Below are 27,087 nucleotides of genomic sequence, written 5' to 3' on the forward strand. Positions count from 1 at the left end.
CCCCAAGAAAGTTAATACCTCTTCCTTAGTATTCCTTTTATACCTAAGAATTCCATTTGTACTGTGTCTGGGATACTATATTAACCAACTTAAGTTACGAGTTCCCTCCCAACTAACGGACTATCTAATTCACGTTTGCGCCCCCGGCTCCAAGCAAAGCCTGTGACACATGATAGGTGCTCAGTCTGGGTTTGTTGAATTGAACTACATGTTCTTTCCCCCTTCTGTTCCTAAGGTACTTCTCTGCACTGTGTATCTGGCTCTTGCCGTGTGCCATCTTGTGCGTGTGTATGCCTTGTCATGGCTAGGTCCTAAGGTCATAAAAATAGGCACTTGTACTTTTGGTGTCCTTCCTGTGATTTGCAAATAATGCTAAATAATTACTTGTTGATAGATTCTAACAGGAATTTTTGTTTCCCTTGACTTACACCTTCAACAGCTATTAATTTCCCATCAAGAGTCTAAATTCCTCAGTGAGTTCCCAGGGCTCTCTATAATTTCACACCACCCCACGTTATATATTGCCCTTATTCTTTACCTACTGGACAGCAAGCTTGTAAGCTCATGAGAACAGGAACTGTGTCTGTCTTGCTCACCTCTGTATCTCCAGGTGCCTAGCCGATGGTTGGGCAGGTTGTAGCAACAAACATCTCTAATCTTAATCTCCCATGGATGCCAACAGAATCCATGACAGTGCCATTTTGTGGTTTAAAAAAATCCTCAAAAGGTTGACAGTGAACCTCTGGAAACTCCTAGAGTTGTCTGAATTCAAATAAAAACACGGTTTTAAGAACTTCCAAAAAGAAGTAGAGTCACACACAAGTTTGTGTAGCACTGAATGTGCTGATCTGAAGGGAAAGAGGACAAAGAGGAGAATTCCTTATTGGTCCAGGGGAGCTACGGTAAGAGTTAGGGGGAAAAATAGAATAAGGGTAGAACCGGGGAGAAGTCGGCAGATCCACAAAGGATCTACAGGAAAGACGGGCCCCAGGGTGGAGAGAGGGAGGGCGACGATCACACTTGTTCATCTTAGGCAATCCAGAGCTGGGAGAAGCAAGAACCTTCAGCTGGAGTGTCAAGTCACCCAAAAGTCTACCGATGACATCCTCCACTGAACAGAGCCCCTAAAAGGACATCCTCCTTCTGTAGGGCCAGTATGGAGAAAGCTGCAGGCTGAGCTAGGGCAGTGTTACGGAGTGGGATGAAGGGAAAAAAAAACAAACTTACTTCCTTTTGTGATCATGGCGAAAGAGACAATAAGATGCAAACCACTCCGGAGCTGAGCCAGGAGGCAGTCTACCCACACGCTCCTCACCACACGCATCCATTTTCCTCCCAATTCCCACCTTATGATCTGGGCTCAAGGTTGTCACATCCATCAGTAAATGCAGGAAGGAGGTTTTAGCATTTCAGTCCTCAGCAAGCTGTCTCTACTCAGTTAGTGTTAACCCAAAGCCGCTACTAATAAAACAGCCCGGGGCATGCATGCTCAGACTCTGATGTGAGTTCACGCCCTGGTGCCCGCACGTATCTGAGTTCAACATCTTAGACATCACGTGTGAGATGAACAGAGGCCTTGGCATAAATGGAGGGACGTGCAATGAGCCAGCCTCCGATTCTGAACTAACTTTACACTGGTAAGACAGGAGGAGGGAGAGACCTAACAGAAGAGGCAAATGGAAGGAAGAGGGACAGGTGACACCCAGATGCAGAAGATACAGGGAATCAGAAGTTCCAGCTGGCACCCTCTGGGCTTCCATGGTGCCTGGCTGGAAACCAGGAGGGTTTCACATCCTGGCTCCTCCCCCCACCCCCATCGCAATTTCTGTAGCTCATGCCATCAGAGATAACATGCTTGTTTTTCTAGCAACAGCCCGGTATGACCTCGGTGGCCGAGCTCCAGCTACCTCCCTCCTCGGTGCCAGCTGGCTTTTGTGTTCTCATTTGTTTCTCACAGTCCACGCTGGGGCTGCCTCGTGGTGATCATCGTGTCTGTCTACATTTGTCATCGTTTCTCAAAGACTCATGAGACTAATCTCAACTGCATTTTGTATGGGTGCCAGCAGATGCGCCCCAAGTTTTCTTGATGGGAGTGGCGGTTCCGATGTTGGGGGAGTGGCAGGATGCCGATGCTTTTTCATGCCCGTCATGCTGTAGCTTGAAATTTCAAATCTGAATTTGGGCCTACACGAGGTATGTGGTTTCATGAGGTCCTTCCTCGGGGGGCACTGTAACCACAGGACCCTAAGCAGGCTGAGAGATGCTTAATCCTACCCTTCCTCCTGCCATGCTTCTAGCTGAAACTAACTGGGAATTATTCTTGGAATAAATGAATCAGTAAAATATAAATCATTCTTGGAGTAAATACAAGTTCCTGGGAACTTCATTTTCAGGGTATCAAATTATTACAGCACACTTTTATCTCTTTTAAAGCTAGCCACGAAGAAAGTTGATAGGCGGTCCCCACAGGTAACCAAATGTTTCTGCGTACACACTGCACACCCCACAGAAAGTGCAGCTTCTGCGACAGAAAGTGCTAAGGGAGGAGAGAAGCCAGTGAGCCGGGGAGTGAGGCACCACTGCTGCCTGTGAGAGAAACGCCCCACGCTCCCTTGGGTAGAGGAACCCCCCCAGAGTTGACCTGGGGGCCAACAGGAGTCCTTTGCTCCCGTCCCTGGGGGCGATTTCAGGGAGATGGGCTCACCCCTCAGTTTGAGGCCCAGTGGACTTCAGGAGAACTGCTGAGGGAGCTGATGCTGTTTCTGACTGTGCACTGGAGGGAGAACCAGGGGCTGGTGGATTAGTTTCTGGGGCACCTGAAACAGCTCCTGTTCTCTGAGAATCCAAATCCTACACTGACTCGAGGCCCCCCCAAAATCCTAAAAGACTCAAGGCTTGTCAAGTCGAGATAAAACCACTTGACTCTCCTGTCTGCTCTCAGAGAACCCACCTGGGGGAACACCCCACCCCTGGGTCCTGCCCTTCCTCTGCTCTCTCTGGTTTCTCCCTCCTGGCCTTACCTCTCCCTCCCTGTCAGCCACAGGCGCTCCAGGTACAGAGCTGAGCCCACTAGAAGGTGAGGGGATCTCAAGTCCTGAGACTCCGCCATCTCCCAAGGGCAGCCGTTGACTCCTTTAGCTCTGAATGGCTTCAGACACTACCTAGCCCCCAACGCCACCCCCTCACACCTGATCCAAGGCCCAGCCTGCCACTTCCCCTCCCCTGTCCTAGTCCAGACCCTGCCCTGTGCCTCTCTCTCCCCTCGGGAAGCGCCCTCCCACATCTTGGACGTCATGGCGCTCGTTCACAGGTCGAGGCCCCGCCCTCACAGCCTGGGAGGACCAGCCAGTGCATCTCCCTAAGGCACAGGTCCTCTGTTAAACATCTGGCTTTCCCGTGCTTCCCACTCCCTGCTGGCAGGCCATCCTAGTAGACGCCGTCTCCCAGTCCTGAGCTTTGCATCCATTCCTCCACATCCACCCTCTGTCCCTAACTCGTGTCACTGTCCCCCCTCCCCTCGGCCCAGCCACACATCCTCAGTCCCGCTGCCCGGAGCCTCCCTAAATTCGCTATGTCCAGGCCCATAACCACAGGGCTAGCCCGAGCCGCTTTCCTCCCACGCCCGAGCCGCTTTCCTCCGACGCAACTACAGGACTGGCACGTGTTCAGAGACGGTGATACACAGAGAAAGCAGGGACCGAAATCAGAGTTGGCCTGGGCCTGGCTCTAGGCCTCTCTACACCTCACAGCTGGAAACACAGAGGAGGCCGGGGAGGAGATCCTCAGATTGCACCCCCTGGCCCGCTTCTCTGAGCGACATCGGAAGCCGCTGTGCCTGAGCCATTTACTCAGCGGTCCTTAGTCACTGGACAGTTTTGCTTGGTCAGGAAATGCCCCACGTAAGAGCACACACGCGAGCCCTTAGCCCTCCCCTCCGTGGCAGCCTGCCGTCACCACCAGCTCACAAGCTGAGTCGACACGAAATCCCTGGGCCACAATCATCTGGGAGAAGCCATGGAGAGGAAAATGCCCAAGAGCTGCTTTCAGTTGTCTGCAGACTCCACGGACGTCTCATGATCAGGGACAAGTGGGCATTTTCCCAGGGCACATGCCGAGAGCATTTTACTTAAAGAGCATGGCTTCTGGAGCGGACTAACCGGGTTCAAGTTCACCTCTGTGGCCTATTAGCTGTGTGACCTTGGATGAGTTACTTTACCTCCATGCCTCATTTACCTCTGTTGGGAAAATGGGACAATAATAGTATCTCCTTCACGGGCCTGTGATGAAAAATAACTGAGACGGTGCATGGACGGTGTTTAGAACAGTACCTGGCACACATGAGCAGCTCAATTATGCTGCCACTAATGATGGTGACGGCAAGGACACCTACAGCGATGGGGACAGAGGCAGGGGACAGAGAGCTCCTACCCACCTCAAGCATGACCTCACCCTGGTGCCGCAAAGTCACATGATACTAAAACCTGCCGGTTGTAGCCAGCTCTCTTCCCACGGCCGTTATCCCCTTTAATCCTCACAACAATCCATTGCACAGATGTGGAAACTGGCTCAGAGAGCAAGTACCCGCAGTCACGTTTCCACCCAGCAGTGCAGCCAGGGACTGAATCCAGGTCTGTGACCCCAAAGCCAATGCACTTAACCTCTGCCACTGAAACGCATCCAGTTTTCCAGAGGAAGCAGAAGTAGGTTTACCAGTACCTGCTCTGCGTTTGCCCTGCAGCTGCCAGCTGGACAAGGGTGAGCATCTGAATACCGTATTTAGAGGAAAAGGCCGCCTTCATGTTGGAGTTAGTAGCACCGAAGACTTTTCCTGCTCCATGAGTTTGCTTTCCTCTCCCCTATGCTGTGGACCTGGGCTTTCTCAGACTAGCACTGTTTTTTACTGAAGCTTCTCTTTCTCACCGTTTGATGTGGCCCCTGCATTTCTTATTAGAGACTACAGGACAACCCAGCTCCCCACTGACGACTGCAATGGCCGTACTGGTTAGCATCTATTTCCTTATTAACAGAAAACAAATGGCTACATACCAAGGGCCCCCCAGAGAGGATTCTCCCATAACATTCTCATAAAGCCCAGGCGCCTTCTGAAACGTCACCGGCCTGCTCAGCTTTCCCTAGGAAATCACTGTTTGGATCTGCTTTGACGGCCAGTGTGCGTATTCCATCTTACGATCGCTTTAGGCCCCTAAAAGCTAGAAACCAATCAAGCATCCCACTGTAGCCAATACCCTAAGCCTTTCCTCTTGTGTATGCTCCCACCTGGGCATGGAAAAGTAATTTCCCCGCACAGTGACACGGTGACTTTGCCACAGGGACCCTCGGATTATCCTTTGAGGGGCAGAAGGAAGTTGCTTCGGTTGCTCTTTCCTCCCTTCCGCTAAGCCACTGAGTCTGGGGGCGGCCAGGATGATGGAGACGGCTCTTACCTGGGCGGTGAAGAAGGCTGGGGTGAGGGATCCCGAGGGAAGGGCCGGGCTGTTGAGGGCAATGGAGCCGATATCGGTGCCGGAGAGCACCAGCGGGGGCGCGGAGATTTCCAAGCCTTTGGGTTTTTTGGCCTTTGGGGGAAGAGATGGAGACCTGGTCTTGGAGCCCGATGACAGGTTCAAGGGCTCTAGGGAATCCGAGTCATGGCAGGCGGCCTCCAGGAAGAGGCTTCTGTGTTCGGAAGGGAGGGGCGAGTTCGGGGACAGGGACGGGGACCGAGAGGAGGAGGGTGACGCAGACGAGATGCTGGCGGCGGCGTTTGGCAACATTAACGAGGAGATCTTGGCGGAGACGGACGAGGCCAGGAAGGCCTCCGACGTGGAGGGCAGGGACACCACGGGCCTGCTGATGTGCTTGTCGGTTTTGTTGGTCACAAACCTGATGACAGTCCTGACTTCTTCCACGGGAGGGCTGTCTTCCGGAGGCTCCTCCGGTTTCTCCGTCTTGATGGCCTTGAGGGACTCGGGTGGGTTCTGCAGGGAGTTGATGGTGAAGGACGAGTACAGGCCCGAGTGGATGTACTCGTTGCGGCTGGCGCTCTTGAGGGCGGACAGGCCGTGTCTGTGGGCCTCGCGGCTCTCGGGGGGCGCCTTGCACTCGCTGTCCTGCAGCAAAAGGCTCTCCCGGCTGATCTCCACCGCGTGAGGGTCCATTTTCAGTATCTCCGGGAAAGAGACGAATTTATACACAAACTTCTGCCCGATCACCTTCTTGATGATGTTCTGTGAACACAAAAGCAGACGTGGAAAAGATGAGCGCATCAGAGAAACTGGTAAGAGGCTCATTCTTGTGGGGGACCTTGCTGGCAGAAGCACTGAAACAGTCCTGAATGGCACATGTCAGCTAAGGCGTAATGGAAGGAGGACTAAAGCTGAGGGCAGAAGAATCTGATTTGCATTCCAGTTCTGCTAATTACAAATGGTGTGATCTTCGGCAAATGGGTGGTCATTTTTAGTTTCCTCATCTGTGAAGTGAGGATTATTATACCTAAGAACATAGTAACAGTTGCCAATTATTAAGCACTTACTCTGTTGCTGGTATTGTTTATGCATTAGCTCATATAATCTGTACAGCGATCCTAAAAGAAAGGGATGATTCAACTCCCATTTTAGACCTTAGTAAAATAAGCTTAGAGCGTTTAAATAACCCACAGAGCCACATGGTAGGTAAGTGGTAGAGGCAGCATTTCCTTTACCATAATATAGTATTGTCTTACCTACCTCTGGGACTTGTGAGAATTCAATGAAATAATAATGGGAAAGCATTCTGTAAGCTGGAAAGCATTATAGAAATGTAAGTTATTATCACCAAAACACCACAGTGTTTTCTTAAATCATGCAGCCATTTTTTTCCTTTTTAATTCTCTGCCAAGAAAGCCGCTGGAGGAAAAAACAAAGCGTCTACTTGGATGTTCACGACATTCATACAGTATTTCCAGTTGCTGGTATCTACTTCTGGCTCTTCAGTTTATGGCTCCCATCCTCAAACATTAGGATGTAAATGAAAACCAATAATCATTGCAAAAGTTTCCACCCCCCATTGGGAGAACGGACTTCATTTTAAAGGCTGTACTGTTCTTGAGATTTATTAAATCTGAACATTAGCAAAGTCTATCAAATGTTTGCTGGGCCCGGGGTACTCAAGGCAGACAAAGATGGTCTCCCTCAAGCACAGAGAGGTAGCGGCACCGTCCTGTGGGAAGAGGACTTCCTTACAAACTGTTCCTCTTAAAACCTGGGTATGGGGGCTTCCCTGGTGGAGCAGTGGTTGAGAGTCCGCCTGCCGATGCAGGGGACACGGGTTCGTGCCCCGGTCCGGGAAGATCCCACATGCCGCGGAGCGGCTGGGCCCATGAGCCACGGCCGCTGAGCCTGCGCGTCCGGAGCCTGTGCTCCGCAACGGGAGAGGCCACAACAGTGGGAGGCCCACGTACCGAAAAAATAAAAAATAAAAACCTGGGTATGAATGAGGGTAAAAAAAAAAAAATCATTTGGGGGAGAAGAGCTTGAAAAGTAGCTGCTGTTGAGCATCTACTCTGTCCTGGGTGTTATGCACAAGTGATCCCATTTGAGCTCACATGAACCCACTTGTAGGCTGGAAGGTATCATCCTTATGACGTAAGCTCAGAGATGGGAAGTGATGTGCCCAAGGGCCACAAGATCTACTAATTCTAAAGCCTAAGGTTTTTCCCATTTCCACACAAAGTTGGAGGGAGAGAATCAAAGAGCCCCCTTAGTAGAGACGACGTTTTAAAATTAGTTCATCTCAAATTTTTAAAAACTGAGATACAATTGACATATAACATTAGTTTCAGGTGTACAGCATAATGATTGACATTTGTGTATACTGCAAAATGACCACCACAGTAAGTCTGGTTCACATCCATCAACACACACACACACATTTTTTATTTCCCTTGTTATGAGAACTTTTAAGATCTACCCTCTTAGCAACTTTCAAATATATGAGAGGAAACTGAATTAAATTTTGATGTTCATCTTGTGATCATTTTGGTGTATAAATATATTATGCTTTTGCTTCCCCTCTTGTTACATTACAACCTCTGCTAACTTGCCTTTGTCCTCCTTAAATGCATCCTCAAATCCCAGAAGTGAATTTATCCAGCAGTCAGGAGGGATGGGCATAATCACCAAGCCACTGAGATTTTCAAGGAAGAATTCTTCAGGGCAGGCATCTAAGGGAGGGACACACAAGGTCCCCAGGCAGCACCAGAAAACCCAATAACGCGAATCCTGGCGAAACTTTGCTCAGTACCAGCACACAGGAGGTTCAAACCTGAGTACGTGAGATTCAAAGCTGAACAGTTCCAGTGCATGGCATCCTGGCCTGCAATTTAACCCACCAAATCCCATTTACTCCATCTGACCTCATTTTCACACTCGACACTAGCAAAACTGAAAACCACTTAGAGAAACTTCAGAGAGATCTAGTAAACTTCAGAGTTCCACCTGGGCCTAACTGGCATCATCTCTGCACACCAGGCCTGAGTAGACAACGCGCCTGAGAGAAATCAGCTCCCGAAAGGAAAGGGTTAAATAAGGGTGTTACTGGTGCCACCTGACCCATAAAAAGAAAGCATGCTTGCCTGGTGTGTTCCTCTGCTAAACTTCTAAGGTATTTTTGTTTCCCACTCATAATATTCTTCTCCCTGGAGGAAAACTTCATTTTATTCTCAGCCAGTTTGAACACTCATCTAAACTGAGTGAATCATTAAAGCCTAAATAATTACACAGAAGAAAAGAGAAACTGTATGGGCTGAATCCTTTCTTCTGCCAGGTCTTGGAAATTTTTTTTTTTTTTAACAGAACCAACCTTTAATTTTATTATGGGTATTCAGAACATAATGTCTGAGCAGGGATTACGTTCACAAGCAAACCAAGAAGTCATTTGGGGCTGTGATAAAAATGATAAAAGTGGTTGGAAATTGAAAGGCAATCTCAGATAGAGAGCTGGGCCTCAATGTGTTAAAAAGAACATAAGGAACAACCCACACGACTATCAACTGAGAAATAAACAAAATAGGGGACAGTCATACGATAGAATGTCATCCCGCCATAGAAGGGAATGAAGGCACTGGTACAGCTATAGCACGGACACACCTTGAATGTGTTCTGCTAAGTGAAAGGAACCAGACACGAAAGGCCACATATTGTATGATGGACTCTGTCTACATATACAATATCCAGAAGAGACAAATCTATAGAGACAAAGTGGACGAGTCGTCTCCTAGGGGATGACTAGGTGGGATGGGGGAATCGAGGGGTGACAGCTGAAAGGTAAGACATTTGGGGGGGTGGTAGTGAAAATGCTCTAAAATTGATGATGGATGTACAGCTCTATAAAGACACTCAAAGCACATTGACTTGTATGCCTTAAATGGGTGAATTAGCTGGTATGTGAGTTATACTTCAGTAAAGCTTTTATTTAGACAGAGAACGTGAGGAATCCTTTTTCTCGGCTTTACTGAGATATAACTGACATATAACATTGTGTAAGTTTGAGGTGTACAGTGTGATCTGATGCACGTATAGATCACAAAATAATTTACTTAACCACGATAAGGTTAGTTACCACATCCTTCACCCATGTAATTACTATTTTGTTGTTGTTGTTGTGAGAAGATTTAAGGTCTACTCTCTCTGCAACTTTCATGTATATATTACAGTATCATTAACTCTAGCCACCACGCTGTACATTAGAGCCCCCAAATTTACTCATGTCGCTGCTAGAAACTGGTACCCTATGACCAACATCTCCCTGGTTCCCCACCTCAGCCCCTGGTAACCATCAATCTACTCTGTGAGTTTCTGTGAGTTCAGCTTTTGTGGATTCCACATGACTGAGATCATACAGTATTTGTCTTTCTCTGACTGACTTATTTCACTTAGCATAATGCCCTCAAGGTCCATCCAGAACATAAGGAATTTTAAGAATTTTGGCAGGCTTAAAGGGAAGATGGTGGGAACTTTTGATGGCTGGATGGCAACTACCATAACATGCTAACCCCCACTCTGAACAGAAAACAGAAGACACTGCACAGGGCCCTGAACTCCGCTGATGCAGTAAGGGCCCTTCAGCAGCTGCTGCCTTCCTGAGGAGAGCTGCTTGGACACCAAGATAGTTTTTTTAGGGAAAGGCTACATGGTGACAGGGATGGAGACAACTGAAGGAGCTGACGACCGAAGGAGAAACAAACAGCTTTTGGAAAGAACCAGGGAGGGTCTTGCTTCTCTAGAAACCAACAGGGAAGATGGATTAGATGCGGCTACCTGGACAATTTGAAACCTCTGCAAAGATGGAAGGCTGGGAAGGGCTGGGAGGAGGCGGGAGGGTGGGGTGCAGGAAGGAGGTCAGAGTGTGCAGGCCAGCTGTTTGGGAGCCCAACTCCACACCGGGAATATCTGCTCACATGAGGGGAGCCAGTGAGGAAAGCCCCCCACCAGGATGCCCAAGGCCAGAGATCTAGGTGGGTAAGTGGACCCAGAGGAGGTGGGTACCTGGCAGCTGAACTGACAGCCCCTTCGTACCCGACTTCCAGGGCAGACCCCAGGAGTGTACTGGGGGCATGTGTGTTTGAAGATCTCTCTGTAGCCTCCAAAGGGAGGTTTCCCTGCAAGAGTCTGGCCTATGAGGGGCTTGCTGAGAAAACGCACAATACAGGGAAATGACATCAGGTAGTATTTGCGGACTATTATCTATGAGGCTGTGTACTAAGAACTTGACCACCTTCAAGTCATTTAATCCTCTGAAAGATTGGAGCTGTTATTATTCCCATTTTAGAGATGGGCAAACTGAGGCTCAGAGAGTATAGATCACCCCCAATCACGAGTGTGTACTTGGGCAGTCTGACTCCAGAGCACTTGGCCACAACGGAAGGTGACACAAGACTCGGGCTGACACAGCCCAGGACACGAGAGCACTTGGGGATGGGCTCTTATTATGAAAAGTGACAAGGATATTTAGAAGAAGCCTGGTTTTTCCACCCCTTCCTCCCAGACTCACACATATTTGTTGTTTACGGTTGCCTGGTAACCTGACAAACGCTGTCTGTGTCCAGTTGGGCCGAGTTGACTCTCAAGCACGGTTTCAGGGCAACAGTTGCACACATCTTCCCTCCACATGTGGAGGACCAGCCTCTGTTCATAATTTCCCATCGAATGTGTATTCACAACCAGGGTGGACTTCTGACCGGGCATTCCGTGTGAGGTTACAGGCGGCAAGGACGGGACCAACTTCAGCGACGGGGGAAAGCAACATCCACTCAACGCACCCCAAGCGGCAGTTCCAGCAGAAGTGGAAGCTCGGGTCCCCAAACCACTCCCTCCATTACCACTGCCCAGTGGGTGTTTTAAGACTGCTGGGGCCTACAGGGCAAGCAGTCCATCTGGGGCAGGACTGTGGCCGCCTTGTGCAAAGGAACCCTTCCTGACGCACCAGCTACCTGTGGTCCCATGAGAGTCTCCCTAGGTTATTTCACCCTAACAAGACAGACAGTGCTGAGAGAGTGGGTCCTGTTTCCACTTCCCTCAGTGTCACCTGCTGCCCTGAGGGTTCCAGGCTTACACATAGGTGTGTCCATGGGTGTGTTTAAATATGTGTACATTACACCTAACTCTGCCTTCTCCTCCCATGGAAGAAGAAGGAGCTTGTGTAAATAATCCCATACAGTGGAGAACTCAGACATATGTCTATTAAGTATTATGGTTGAAAAAAAATTACAGTGCAGGGTAATGAAGAGATGCTTGTGGAATTGAATTTACTGTCTTAATTTTGATGTTATGAAGGATACCATTAAGTTCGCTCCATGTTTATTGAATGAATGACTCTCATTGTGGAGAGAACTGACTGAGGCAGGAAGCCAGAGGCTTCACCCCATGACAGACAATTTTCCACGGCTAATTCCCAGGCTGGTTAAAGCTCCACGGGATGCATCCAATACGTATACTTTCGCATCTGCTTTCTTGCTGGCATTTTTAAGTGGAAAACTCCCAGACAGACGCTGGGGGCTAATGCAAACCTCCACAGCCTCACACCTTCTGTGAGAGCTTAATAAACTGTAATTCCACGTATCCCGGCAAATATCTGTTGCCTCTGTCGGCTCTGGCCTGGCACCCCAATTTTTTTTTTTTTTTTTTTGCAGTACGCGGGCCTCTCACTGTTGTGGCCTCTCCCGTTGCGGAGCACAGGCTCCGGACGCGCAGGCTCAGCGGCCGTGGCTCACGGGCCCAGCCGCTCCGCGGCATGTGGGATCTTCCCGGACCGGGGCACGAACCTGTGTCCCCTGCATCGGCAGGCGGACTCTCAACCACTGCGCCACCAGGGAAGCCCGCACCCCAATTTTGATGTAAGGTCATGCTTGGGGCTTTCCTGTGCTCGGACTTCTTTCCCCAGCTCTCATTCCTTCCCGGTGCTGCCCTTCCCTCGGGGGTTGTTCCTGACCCCAGGAGGAGCCGGACCAGCTGTGGGTTCCCCATCAGTAGGGCTGCGGCTCCCTTCATCCTCCACCATTTCAGGGCTCCCAGTAACTGCAGGACCCCTGCCCCCACCATCCCCGATTTCACAACTTTCCTATCGTGTTCTCGAAACTGAGAGATGTCTGCGGCTCACGACAGACAGCCCATCCTTTTCTGAACCCAACACTGGCAGCAGGGCTGGGTACAGAGGACAGAGTGGTGGATCTTTGCATAAATTCCCACTTGACCTGGCCACCAGGGCTGCCACTGGGATGACAAGGAGCGGTTCCAGAGTCACGGCCTGAGGTCAAATGCCACCCTGTCTCTTATCAGTCATCTCCTCATCTATAAAATGAGGGGACCGACCTCGCATCCACCTTGCAGGACTGACTGTGTAATCCACGTAACGCTTAGCAGAATGCCTGCGACAGCCACACGTGATAGGCCCACATTATATATCAGCTCTTAGCATTATTATTTTTACACTCCCATGGAAGCAAAACCGAAACAAAATGTAAAAACCACCCTCTATCAGCTGTAATGACAACTGAAGAGTTCAAATTAAGCCTCTTAGAAGGCTGTACTTATTCCCACGGGTCTGGGTGACCAGTTGGGTCGTCCGGCAGACAGAAACACACCTGGTTTACACATCTCGACCAAGGAGGGGAAACATGATGTTCTATTTAGTTGGGTTAAGACAAGAAATAGACGCGAGGCTTCAGTCCGTCATGCCTCGTGTGGCCAGCACTTGACATCCACTGTGAAGAAAACCTCACACACGCCAACTGATTCAGGACTGGGGGGAAGAGAGGCCCTCCCGCAGAGAGCAGCAGACGCGAGCAACTGGGGAATCCAAGCGTCCCGCTCAGAATGCTCCAGCAGCTTCAGCCGAGATGCCGCACGTCCAGCCTGACAACTGGTGCAAACACTAACCGGACACCCCAGCCAATCTCGTTGTTCTCTGATGCCTCTCAGAACAGGAAACGCACTGCCCAGGCTGGAGGGAGCAGCCCAGATCCATGGCGTCTGCTGTGGCTGCGGCCCTCGGGGAGGGTGATGCAGGCAGCTGGCCCTGGGCGCCTGTCACCGAGATCCTGGGGCGGGGAAGTGCGAAGGATATACTTGGGGGACTTTCGTCTGGCCGGGGTAGATAGCCTACCTGAAAGGAACCCGTGGCCAGAAAGGGCAAGAGAAAGAAGCAGGCATTTGCGAGGGTCTGTCACGTGGTGTACGTGCACTGCCTGGCAAGATGGGCACTGTGATCCCTTTTTTTTTTTTAATTTAATTTTATTTTTTGGCTGCGTTGGGTCTTTGTTGCTGTGTACGGGCGGGGGCTACTCTTTGTTGCAGTGTGTGGGCTTCTCATTGTGGTGGCTTCTCTTTGTTGCAGAGCACAGGCTCTAGGCACATGGGCTGCAGTAGCTGTGGCTCGCGGGCTCTAGAGCACAGGCTCAGTAGTCGTGGCACACGGGCTTAGCTGCTCTGCGGCATGTGGGATCTTCCTGGACCAGGGCTCGAACCCATGTCCCCTGCATTGGCAGGCGGATTCTTAACCACTGCGCCACCAGGGAAGCCCCTGTGATCCCATTTTTAAGATGAAAAAGTCGAGGCTCTTGGTTGGAAGTGAGGTTATACCCAATTTCCCAGCCCACAGGGGTGGGTTCAATACTGGGTGAGCCTTACGACAGAATTCCACAGAGGTCTTTTAGAGGACAATACATCATTAACATTTCCCCATGTCTTTAAATTAAAATTAGGGGGAAAAGCAGCATGCCTGGGAGGCTTCCGTTATTTTAGTGAAATCATTTTACATGTATCAAATAAAAGGAGAAAAATTAACCTTGAAAGGTGTATAATAAAATTTGACAGAGGTAGGATTACCACTGATTTGCAAATGTTTTTGCTTATCTGCATTTTCACATTAAAAAAACTATGTTTCATATGTTCTGCTTGTCAAATTAAGAGAAGGAAAGCTGGCTCTGAAAAGCTCAGGCACCCAAGATCACGTAGCTTGTAGCTGGAGGAGCTGAAGTTGGAACCCAATTCTACCCAGAGCCAAGACCAAAGCCTTCTGTGTTCCACCACCACACCCTCTCCCAGAAAGCAGCTGAGCTGGCTGAGAGGCTGCTGCTTAAGCCAGGCTGCCAGGACCACGGGCTCTGCATTCCAGAGGAATCTCGGGGTAACTGCGGCGAGCCTGGGAAAACCAGCTCCACGCTCAGGAAGCTAGGGCACTTCTAGCTCCTCCTGAGGAAGGCCGGCCTTCCTGAGCTGTTCTTTAACCCCACTAGAGCTGCCTCTGCCCACCTGCAGGGCAGAGGAGGTGCCTGCTTTGATGGGACACCCTACTTGAGGCACCGGGGACCCAGCGGTCCCACCACAGCAGGATGGACATCAGAAGCCCACCTCTAAGTGGGTGACACCCAAGGGTGACAGGAAAATAACGGGAAGCTGATGTCCACATACAGGGCCTGGTTACGGTCCCCGCCGAGCAGCAGAAGGGCTTGGAGGGAGCACGGAGGGTGATGGGCAACCCCTCCCAGTATCCACAGGCCTGAGCAGAGCTGCTCACACAAAGAGACAGGCCCAGGGCCTTGACGGGCCAGAGGCGAAGTGCGACCAGCACTGGGATGAACGGACCCGGGTTTGAATCCCAGCTTCACTACTTCCTATGACCTTGAAAAGGTACTGAACTTCTGCCGGCTTCGGTTTGCTCACCTCAATTCAATGAGTTAGAAACACATTTAATATGAAATGTTGATATTCTCAAAGCAACATTTTTACATGAATTTAGGAAAATGAATTTTAAACAATCTTCAAAACACGATAAAGGATGGTGGTGTCTTTGAAAAACATACAAACGAAGTTAAGAAGGGACAGGAGATGTATTAGTTGCTTTCCCCAAATTAGATAGTTTATTCCTAAAAGGGAAATAAAAATATCTCCTAGGGCAGTTTTTTCTAAAAGGCCAGTGTATGTCAGTGCCTCACTCAGAGAAGTCCTCAAAACACGAGCTCTCACCCAGTGGAATTTCACCTACAAGCAATGATCTAATTGAATAGCATCCTCATTATATCACACTGTCTTCTCGTTTTATTCTGCCTTCAAGGAATCAAAATTCCTTATATGGGTACTTTGGTTTACAGTTACAGAAGGCTTATGCAGCATCTCATGTAAGCCTCACAACACTCTGAAACCCATTTCACAGATAAGGGAGCCGGGGCTCCAAGCTGGGTTCACAACCTAGTAAGTAGCAAAGCTGAGCCTCCAGGCCCCCGGCTTCGCAGCCAACACCCTGTGTTCAGCTCCTTGTTTTGGGTTCCCGTCCAGACCACGATCTGACTCATTCTTTCCCGACACAGAACCTAACTGTCCTCTCTCCAAAGTCAGAACAAGGACTCACTGTAGGAGTCATGCTCCGAGTTCCTCCTCCGTAACACGCAAACATGCTTTCAACAAACACTGAAGATGCGTTTGTGTGGAAAGCTCCTTGCTGGGCTCTGAGGAACAGCAAGGGAAGGGAATCTGGCCTCTGGCCTCATCCTCTAAGTGTCTGATGGTTGCTTGCATGGCAGTGGCAGGCCCTGCCTCTTCTCGTCCCTGCCACCTGAACCCGAGGGGACGCAGAGGTTGGCTGGCTGTACTGGGCTCTGCTAGGAATCTGCTGTGGGCAGGCTCGCCTCCCAACGGCGGCCGTAGAGCAGCTATGAAAGGGCTCCTGCGACCCACCCATAAGTCTGAGCTCCCTCCCCTGGGGCAGTCCTTCTCCTCGGTCCTGAGTTGAATGGCACTCCCTCCACCCAAAATCCACACCCACCCTCAAATGAGACCTTATCTGGAAATAGGGTCTTTGCACATGTAATCAGCTAAGGATGTCAGGACGGAATCACCCTGGAGTTGGGGTGGGCACTAAATTAAATGACTGATGTCCCTACAAGAAAAGGAAAAATCCAGAGAGACACACGGGACGAAGGCCATGGGAAGACTGGGGCAGAGATTGGCAGGTGCAGCTATAGGTCAAGGAACCAAGGATTTCCGGAAGCCACCAGAAGATGGAAAAGGCAACGAAGGATGTTCCCCTAGAGCCTTCAGAGGGAGCGCGGCCCTGCTGAAACCTCGATTTCAGACTTCTGGCCTTCAGATCTTTTAGAGAATAAATGTCTATCGTTTTGAGCCACCAACGTGCGTGCTAATTTGTTACGGCAGCCCTAGGAAACGCCTTCCTCTTCCTCAACGTCTCTGTCCACCGGGGCAGGGAGGCCTGGCCTTTCCTTTCCAGAGCTTGGCCCGCCTTCACGCCGTCACATTGCTGAGGGCACTGGGTCCAGCGCAGCCTGGGCCGTCCTGGGTCTAGAGCTGAAGCTTGGAGTGCGCACATTCGCACACACGCGCGATCACACCCAGCCCCACTTCCAACTTCTAAGAATAACGTGCTGCCAATAAAGGGCTCCAACTCTGTCTCGGAATTGGCCGACTCCCGGGGGAGGTTTCCTTGTGGTTTGGGTTGAGATCTCTATTCTCTGGCACTGTAAAGCTGCAGGGCCAACCGTCCTTCCAAATTCTCTCCTGGCCTGGAGTGAAGGGCTCCTCTCCCTGCTGCCCAGGGGGCGCCCACCCCACCCGAGAGGCCCAGACTGCATGATGTTAAGGGCATTTTCCCACCGCTCTGGGCCCGCGGCTGCTTCTCACTGGATGGGGAGTCTTGTCTCCCCCTGGCTCCCTTTCAACACTCAAGGGTATTTTTATTAAAGGCCTCTGGAATGTTAATAAAATGTAAAACTGCTCCCCTACTTCCCCTGCGGGTGGGGCAGTTGCAGGGGGAGCAGTCGGGATGGGGCCAGATGGTGAAGGGACTTTGGAGCCTTTCCTGGAGGCTGCAGGGAGCTGGGCAGGTGCACAGGCGGAGGGGTGCCGTGCTCCAGTCTGGCTCTCTTCAGGAAGTGTCATCTGGATGCAAAGGAAGGGCAGGGTGTTCCGGGGCATCCAGAACTACCACCTCACGTTTTCAGTAGTTTTTCCCATTATCATCTCCAACAACAAACACTGGAAGCTGGACCCCTCTGCCTGCCTGCCCTGGGGCAGTAATCCGCAATATGAGAAATATGGGATTCAAGCCTGAGTTCCTGGCTCTGCAACTGTGTGACCCTCCAGCTTCGCAGTCCTGAGCGTGGGCCTTGGGGTCAAGACTCCGAGGCAGAAAGCTCTGCTGCTCACCGGCTGCTTCATCCTGAACCTGTTAGTTAACCTCTCTGAGACTCAGTATCCCCACCTCTAAAATGGGCCCACTGCCAACAGAGACGACAGGCAGTTCACGTGTTAGGGAACGAGTCTCTAAATGTAAAAATATCTACCACAGGGCCTGGCTCAAGACAGATGCTCCGTACATGTGAGCTTCCCCTCCTTCTGTCACAGATTTGGGGTAGGAACTGAGATAAACTGTTGCTGGAGCCCAGGCAGGAGATGGAGAGGAGGCCACTCAGAGGAGCAGCTGGGCCTGGTGGGTGGATGGTGGGTGGCGGGCAGTATGCTGCGAACGTCAGGGATTTTGTCAGTTTGTCTACACAGCCACTAAATTTTCCTGCAGCTAGAAGCCCAGAAGCGGGAAGGTTCATGCTGGTAAACTGGTGTGGGCTTGGGTAACGGCCTGACGTAGGGGATTCAGCCGGGCTGCCAAGCACAGCAGCCTCATCAACACGGCGCTGAAGTTATTCCCAAGACTCTGGGTGTTTCTTAGCAACGGCCCTATTTGGGGGAACACTGAGTGCCACAAGGAAGCTGTCTTGGAAGCTTGTGCAAGACAGGCGACACTCCCAATCAACACGCAGGGTCCCCCCCGCAGCCTGGCTGCCTCAGGCCAGCTGCTCTCTCCCGGGGCAATGTGGCCAGGCTGGAATCCCTCCACGAGGCCAGCAGCTACCCCACAGGTCTCCAGGCTGCATCCAGGACCAAAAGCTTGCAGAGAGGCCCTGATTAACCCCTCAGCCCCGAGGCAAAGCCCAGTTGCCATCTGTTGTACTCCAAACCATCCAAGCAGCTGACGGGACGCAAAAGAGAAAAAGACACCCAACAAAACACGCCAGGCCCTCAACACTCAGACCCGGGGCTGAGCACAGAGGGCGCCTTTGAGATACAAAAGACCCCCGAATGGAGTCCGGGATAGACGGGTCTCCTGTGGCATTCTGCAGCCAACCAAGGTGTTCTAGAAAGTTCCAGGATATAAGTGCTCGCTGGACTTTTGTTCTTTCTCCACTCTGACAGACGATACATCATATTATCTTCACAAAATTTATTTGGGGGAATTAAAGGGTTCTGCCAGGGCCAGTTGAGCTCAGACATGTACCATTAACACGAACGTTTTCCTGTCGTGATTGCACACCCAATTTAAAATGGATTATCCAATTAAGCTAAGAAGGTGATGCGTTCCGCTTCCAGGAGTATGTTGCCAATGACTCCGTCTTGCCTGTTCTCCCCTAAAACCCTTCCAATTAAGTAAAGACCGCTCGGCACATCGTGAGGATAAGCCGGGAGGTTGCTGTGGTCACAGGAGGATTTTTCATCGTATCACCATTTCAATCTCCTGATGAGAAGGGAGCTGGCAAAGCTTTCAGCCTCCCCCCTGGGATGAATATTCACCGCCAACAACAACAAGGACAAAAGCTCTGTTGGACAGAAAAGGATGAAGGATTGTGTAAGCTTCCAGGTCTCCTTCGGCAGCAACACAGAGAGTCATGGCTTGGGCTCCCTTGAGCAGAAGTCAGTTGGCCGGTGTTCGCAAGAGGCAGACGCCACCATTTCCCTTCTCTCCCCCTCCCCCTCGGGCAGTTCTAGAGCGGGGCGTGCAGGCCTGACGCTGAAGGTGTGACAGCACCAGCTCAGCCCGCAGAGAGCCATCGATTTGTGCTAACCAGCCAAAAAGATCAGGGCTGTGGGGTCGGACTGTGGCACCATCAATGTCACGAAGAGTAAGAGGAGACAAAGATCTGTATTTCTAAAATGCAAACCTGACCACGGCACTCTCTCGCCACCTGTAGCGGCTTCTCCATTGCCCTTGACATCAAGTTCCAACCCTTTAGCACGATACTCTCCACCCTCATTCCCCACTCACTCTTCCAACCTCATCCCTCCCTCATTCCCTAAATAAACACTCAAACTCTTTCACACCTCCTGGCCTTTGCACATGCTGTTCCCTTTCTCAGTAAATCCGTTCCCAACTTTTGGCAGCCTGGTAAATGCATTCTTATTCCTCAAGACCTGGGTCAGATGTCTTGACCTCTGGTAACTTTGTCTCTGCCTTTACTTCTCTCCCCATCTCTCCTGGAAGATAGATGCTGGAATCATGGCCAAGCCAGCGCTTTACAAGATGTCGCTATTATAATTGGTTTGCACGTTTGTCTCCCCAGCCAGCTGCTCAGCCACTCACGGGGAGGTGGTATGTTTTCAAAGGAATGACTGAACCACAGAAGAATAGGCAGAGGTGAGAGAAAGGGGCCATGTCACCTGGAGACGGATGTACAGGAGTATCTCAGAGATACTGCAGGCTCGGTTCCAGATCACTGCAATAAAGCGACTATCCAATAAAGCAACTACTGCAGTAAAGTGAGACACAAAGTTTGTGGTTCCACAGTACATATAAACGTTATGTTTACACTGTACTGTAGCCTATTAAGTGTGCAAGAGCATTAGATCTAAAAAAAGAGTACATACGTTAATTAAAAAATACTTTATTGATAAAAAAATGCTAACCACCATGTGAGCCTTCAGCAAGTCAACCTTTTTGAAATAGTAACATCGAAGATCACTGATCACAGTAACAAACAAAATACTAATGGAAAACTTTGAAATACTGTGAGAATTACAACTTGCTCCACACACAGTTGCCACAAACTTTCAATTTGTAAAAAATGCAGTATCTGCAAAGCGCAATGAAACAAGGTATGCCTGAATAATTAAAAACCACCCGGAAGCTGTTCAAGAAGAGAATAAGTGCTGTGAATCCCAGCCGTCCTCCATGCTCGTCACACTTGGGCCAATGGGTGTGGGCAGGCGTCAGGGCCAGTGATGGCTGTGCGCTGGGTACAGAGCCCTTTCTTCCCCACCCCAGGACAAGAGATTTAAAACCCAAGTCTGCTTGAGGTTATTAAGAGTTGTTAAGGTTTTTAATAAATAAAATCTCTGCAAGAGATCCTTATTATTACATCAGGCTGTAAAAGTACCTTCTGGAAGACTCAGTTTAAAACTAAGAAGAGAAGAAAGCTCTACCCCACGTGAGCCGCCAGAACTACCGTGAACCAACGCATCTCTGAAGGCTTACAGCAAGACTGAGGGAAACAAGCTGGCAGAGGGTGACGGTGAAATACCCAGGCACGAACTAAATGTTCCCTTTAGGTCTCTGTCAGCTCTGGTTTCTGCCCTTCATGGGCTCAGACACAGGCGTCCTCCCATTACCTGCATGTTTCCAAGCTGAACAGGGGCCTCCAGTCCATGTCTGAAGAATAAAATATGCTGCGTCCTGGTCTGGGCATCACTCCTTTCTTGGAGTTCAAGTTGGTTCTGCCCAGTCGCCTCTTCAAAGCTCTGAGAGGGGCAGCAGGTCGTTGGCAGTGCCTGGCTGCAAAACCCGACCTCCCCAGCCTTCCCTCACTCATGGGAAATCGGCAATCCACAGAAACACAGGTGGGGTAAGGAGCCTCAGGGACCACCACCAGACCTTAGCCATTGCTAATCCAGGGCTGGAGCCATCGAGGTCGGTCGGCTTTTCTCCCAGTCTACGTCATGTATTTAAATTAATTTGCTGAGCAGGGAACCGCTGAATTGCTAGACTCTGAAACCCTCTAAGGCAGGACTCATCTGCTTGATTTTTGCTTCTACCCCAGGGGACCCAGCACAGCGCCTGTGGCCCACAGGGGGTACACTGTGACGTGCCTGTCATAGAGTCTAATTTCACACCTGCGGTTGAATCTAGCTGCTGTCCATGTCACGGGGAGCAGTGTTCCTTCAGGATTCGTTGAATCCAAAGCTCTCCCTTGGTGTGTAATTTTGAAAATCTAAATGGAAGTCCAGGAGTGTCAGAAATATATACACATTTTTATGGGTTGAAGTGTGTTCCCCCAAAAAGGTAGGGCGAAACCCTAGTCCCAGTACCTGTGAATGTGACCTCGCAGATGTGAGTTAAGATGAGGTCATGAGCGTGAACTGCAATTCAATAGACCTAGCGTCCTTTTAAGAGGGAAATTTGGACACAAAGACACACAGGGACCACCATGGGATGGCAGAGGCAGAGATCGGAGCTACAAGCCAACGAACACCAAGGACTGACGACGACCACCAAAGCTGGGAAGAGGCAAGGAAGGATTCTACCCAGAGTCTCAGAAGGAATGTGGCCCTGCGGACACCCTGATTTCAACTTCTAGCCTCCAGAACTGTGAGAGAATAAACTTCTGTTGTTTTAAGCCTCCCACTTGGTGGTAATCTGTTCCAGCAGCCCTAGATAATTAATACAGTACAATAACCCAGAGGTAGTAAGTTTTTGTTGTTTGACACCTATTTAGCCTTGGCTTTCATGATAGAAGAGATTTGAATTTGGGTGGCGGCCACTTCATTATGTTATCCGTTTGCTCATTCATTTGCTTCCAGTATTTACTGAGCACCTAATACGTGCCAGACCCTGTGCACAGTACCAGAGTGACGAAAGTGGCTAAGCCAGGAGCCCACGGTGAAGACGGCTTTGTGAGGATGACGGCCATAGACACGACGGTACCACCAGGCAGTTAAGTCTTGCAAACGCGGATATCAGAATTGACCGGCATTTGCTACGTGTCCTTACCAGGTGCTGAGCGCCTCACGCACATGGTCACACGTACTCCTCACACAATCCCACGGAGGAAGGTGCTATTCGGTGCCCACTCCCCCATCGGGGATCTGAGACTCAGGGAAGGAGGCACAGCAGGACTTTACCCTGGACAGCACTGACCGCAAAGGGAGGTGTTTGATTCAGAGGGGCAGGAAGTGTCATTTAAACATGAAAGCATCTTTGAAAGCTGAATTTTCGAAAGAGCCAAAATAGATATCATTAAAAAGCACCACAAAGCACTCCTGAGTGCCCACAAGTGAGAAGAGCCGTAACACCCAGGATCTGACGCCCCTCCCCGCGTGTAGGATGCCGGCACAAAGGTCCTAACTTTCTTCTTGGTACCTGCCTGAATTTTTCAAATTAGCGATAAGGAAACTATCCTCTGTTATTACTCTGGCTAACACTTGCAGCACGTAACGTGTCTGGGCACTGTTCTCAGCCCTGAGCACGTGTTAACTCAGCTCATCCGCACCGTAACCCTCTGACTAGACTCTACTCTTATACCCGTTTTATAGAAAAGGAAGCTGAGACCAGGAGAGATGAGGCAAAGCACTCACAGTCATGGAGCTGGATTCAAATCCCGACTATGCAGCCCAGAGTTCCTGCTATTATCATAGTTATCACTGTGATAATCTGCCCCTCGGAGGAGAGGGAGGGATGTTTTAAGGAACAATGATTCAAGCACCTCAGCCCCAACCTGATACCATTAGCCCATACATTGTTCTCTGACGCCTTCTGCAAAGTTTTGCACACATTTTCCACTTTTTTTTTCTCTGCCCATTTCTAAATATTCTGGAATGAGCTAAAAATATGACATATAACATACAAAAATAATGATATCCTCATGCCTACCTACTCTGGCAGGAAATGTCCCTATTAGGACAGACCAAGGGATGTGCAATTTCAGCCAACAGTGAAGAGATGATAGCAGGCCGAAAAGAGGAAACACAACAGGGACAAAGACGCAGCTGTCAAGGTAGGGAGTCGCTGAATTTATGCCACGCACGCGCAGAGTAGGCTCTGGCTAAGTGTCAAAGGGAGGGGGAGGGGCGGAAGGGGGAAAGAGGGGTGGGGGACGGGAGAGAAGGGGACTGAAGATGACACCGAAAGGCAGACAGGGTCACAGGAGGGCTGGGTGACCGTGAGAAGCACGTGCAGTGCAGGATGGGGCACAGCAAGGGGTGCCCATGTGGCCAGGGGCTCCACAATCACAAAGACCTTCCTCGAATCTGTCTCTCCAGTGAGAGACCAAACCATTTAAGACTGCCATTTCTGTGGGTCAAAAACGATCAGATAGGGCTTCCCTGGTGGCGCAGTGGTTGAGAATCTGCCTGCCAATGCAGGGGACACAGGCTCGAGCCCTGGTCTGGGAAGATCCCACATGCCGTGGAGCAACTAGGCCCGTGAGCCACAACTACTGAGCCTGCGCGTCTGGAGCCTGTGCTCCGCAACAAGAGAGGCTGCAATAGTGAGAGGCCCGCGCACTGCGATGAAGAGTGGCCCCCGCTTGCCACAACTGGAGAAAGCCCTCGCACAGAAACGAAGACCCAACACAGCCATAAATAAATAAATAAATAAATTTTAAAAAAACAAACAAACAAAACGATCAGATATTGGCAATTTCACACTATTCAACTTACACATACAGTCCCTAAGCAACGCTGGCAAAACTGAAAAAAGTAAGTGTCCATCACAAAACGTAACATACAATTTTTTAACCTTCCTTCACCATTTCTCTTCCTCCCTTTCTCCCCGCTTTCTGCCCGTCCTCTCCCCTCGCTCTCGCCCGACTCCTCTCTTCTCCTTCATCCTCCTCCCTCCTCTTCTTTTCACGTACAACTATATTCGGTGTCTAATGACCACTCCTACTCATCACTTGACAAGGTTTCATGAGAAAGGTTCAAACGGCCGTGTGTACGTGCATGCGTACGGTGTACACGTTTCCAAGGAAGGACGAAGGGTGTCTTCTCCTGGTGGCCAAGCCTGCACGACACCCTGGACAAGAGCCACTCCTGCCCTGTCAGGGCCAGCTGGCTGCACGAAGGTCACGTGGCTGGACCTTAGCTCAGCCCCAGCAGAAGAGGAAAGGCATACCTGGGGTGAGCAGGCCACACTGGCCACTTGGACCTGGGGCTTCACAGTAAATACAAGTTTCTAAGGTTGAGATACCCTTTGTGCTGCCTGACTGCCTACCTGGAACTCAGGTATTCAGAGGCAAAGGAAATGAACAGCACAGAAGGCAATGCACAGGCCTCTGGCCAGGAATGTGGGCATCCTGGCTCTACCACTTCCTGGCTGCAGGAGCTTGGGCAAGGTTTCCATCAAACGCCCCTACGTTCTTATCTGTAAAATGACGAGATGCCAGCAGGACTGTCTCAGGGGGCTGTGATAGTTTAAAGGAGGCCAGGGGTAGGGAGTGCTCGGCACACAGTCCCTTAGACACAGAAAGTACCAAAACATGGTGGGTGATTGAAGGCTCTGACACTGCTTTCCCTCGAGATTTTCAACACCTGCCCAAGGGAGATCAGATGTAGTCTGAACAGCACAGCTTTGCCTGTCTTTTGGGGAGTCATCTTCAGCCCATGATCCCTCTTTGTGCTGAAGATACACAATCCTCAGCCCCAATGCCTGGGCCACGTGAAAAGGTGAAACCGAGTCACAGACACCAAATTCCTTTTCTGTGACACCCTGATTGAAAACAATAAAATTCCTTTTTTTTTTCGGTCAGTCTCAAAGCCATGCTCTTAGGCACCTTGCCAGCCAGCAAGATGACTGTTTTCCTTCAGAGGGCCCCAATTCCCATTGTGTAAACTTAGAACCTGGGGGAAAAAAATGCAAAGCAATAAACCATCTGCGAGGCTTTCAGACAGTGCAATTTGTGAGAAGTGCTTTCACATCTTGGTAAGACGCTGCATTAAGCCAGCATTAATTAATTGCTACATTAAAGAGAAGCACCTTTAACATTTCAATGGCAATCATGCGCAGTTACGATCGTACAAAGGAACACTTTATAATTAATGATGCTCCCACTTCCTGCAATGTGCAATCCTCTGTCTTGAATTCCAAAGAGGTTGGCAGGAGGGAGGCACCAAACACAGATCAGGAACTAATATTTAAATCCGTTTTTAATTCACCTTGCAACAAGAAGAGTAAAACCAGAACAGATGCTTATACTTATTAGGACTCCAAATCTTTACGTCTATGAGGCTAAACATTCAGCCACAACAGATCAACACAGAAATGGTCAACAATGACAGGCCTGAAATGATTACCCCTAAAGAGCAATAATGTTGCCCTCCCAGGCACATCAACTGCTTTTCCAGAAATGCACTACTACTCACCCCTACAGTCCTGGCTTTGGAAACTATGCTGTGTTATCATTAACAAAGCACTCTGACTTATCTCTGTGACTTAAAAATGAGAATGGTTTTTCTTTTAATTAGGGAAGTTTCCCACGAAGTCGCGATCCCCAGGTACCAGGCATTGTTCTAAGCGCTTAACGTGTGTTGGCTTGTTTAGTTCTTCTCGGCAATCCTGAACCCACCCTATTACGAGCCCCATCTTATACGTGAGGATAGTGGGTGCCCAAATGTTCAATAAACTGTCCCAGGTGCCATCCCCCCGACTCCTGCAAAGCCTGTGTGAGTGAATCACAAACCGGACAGACTTTCTAGATTGTCACATACATTCTGTCACTCAAGCAACTACCCACGAGGGAGGCCCCAGAACCTTCCCGCATCTCATTTCTGTTGTTATTAGCAAAATCCTGCAGCAACACAGAAGAAGGTGCAGAGGGAACAGAATTTGACCCACGATAACACCTTAAGGGCTTCCAGGAAAAAAAAAAAAAATCCCTATGGCATCGTTCTTCTTATAAAACAACAGCAACACAACCCACATAAATTGCCTCTATTTGCCAATAGCGTTACGGTACCCTACTTTCCACTTCCACGGATGGATGTGAAGGCGGCTCCCGCCCCGTGACAGCCTCCCGTAAGGGCAAGGGCTTACCTTGTCATAATAGTATCGCAGGGCTCTGCTCAGCTTGTCGTAGTTCATGTTTGTTTTGTTTTTCCGGAGTCCCCACAGCTTGGCCACTTCTTCTGCTTTGAGGAGCTTGAATTCACCATCGTTGGAGGTCCAGCAGATCAGGTGCTCATGTTTCTGGTCCAGCAGCAACTGCAACAGGAACTGCCACAGCGTGATTGCACTCTCCATACCTGAGGAGGGAGGGGCCGCGTCAGTGCAGGTGCCAGGTCTGGGGGGATCGGGGGCTCAGGGTGGGCACCTCAGCACCTTCCCCTGCCCCCAGTGAACCTAATCGAAAGTTGCTTTCATTTCCATCCCAACAGGCCACTCTGAATCAGGTGCCTTCTGGCTGCATTTCTGTAAAGAGCCACAATTCAGAAATACAGGGAAGCCCTGTGACCTTCGTATGCGCCACACACATCCCGGCAGGTAACGGGGTTGCGTCGAGAATAATGTGAAAAAATGATTAATGAACTGCCCATTCCTAGAATCAGTCCTCACACAAACTATCCCCCACGTTAATCATTGTTAATGCCCGCGATGATTAACATGTTCCCGCCCATCCTATCAACTCCTTTGCTGCTCAGCCTCTAGGCCATTATTTGTGTGAAACGCTGGACCCCGTGATAAGTGCATTTACGTGGGGCCTGGGGTACTTCCATCAGTGTGTCCGCACGGGGAGCTTCGTGAGGAAGGGACTTTGTTGGATTACTTTGTATTCCCAGCACT

The 27,087-nt window shown here is 50.0% G+C and overlaps 1 protein-coding gene across 2 annotated transcripts in view; it reads right to left on the reverse strand.

Annotated features, from left to right (window-relative positions):
• ELK3 (ETS transcription factor ELK3) overlaps window positions 1–27,087 on the reverse strand; it is a 69,754-nt gene that overhangs the window by 12,615 nt on the left and 30,052 nt on the right. For both annotated transcript variants that reach the window (XM_060164975.1, XM_060164974.1), the window contains exons 2-3: window positions 26,341–26,549; window positions 5,445–6,227 (exon numbers count right to left, since the gene is read on the reverse strand). In XM_060164975.1, coding sequence (XP_060020958.1) covers window positions 5,445–6,227; window positions 26,341–26,547 — 990 coding nt within the window. In that variant the 5' untranslated portion in view covers window positions 26,548–26,549. The remainder of the gene's footprint in view (window positions 1–5,444; window positions 6,228–26,340; window positions 26,550–27,087) is intronic.

Source organism: Lagenorhynchus albirostris, chromosome 11 (genome assembly GCF_949774975.1).
Source record: "Lagenorhynchus albirostris chromosome 11, mLagAlb1.1, whole genome shotgun sequence".
Taxonomy (NCBI): domain Eukaryota; kingdom Metazoa; phylum Chordata; class Mammalia; order Artiodactyla; family Delphinidae; genus Lagenorhynchus; species Lagenorhynchus albirostris.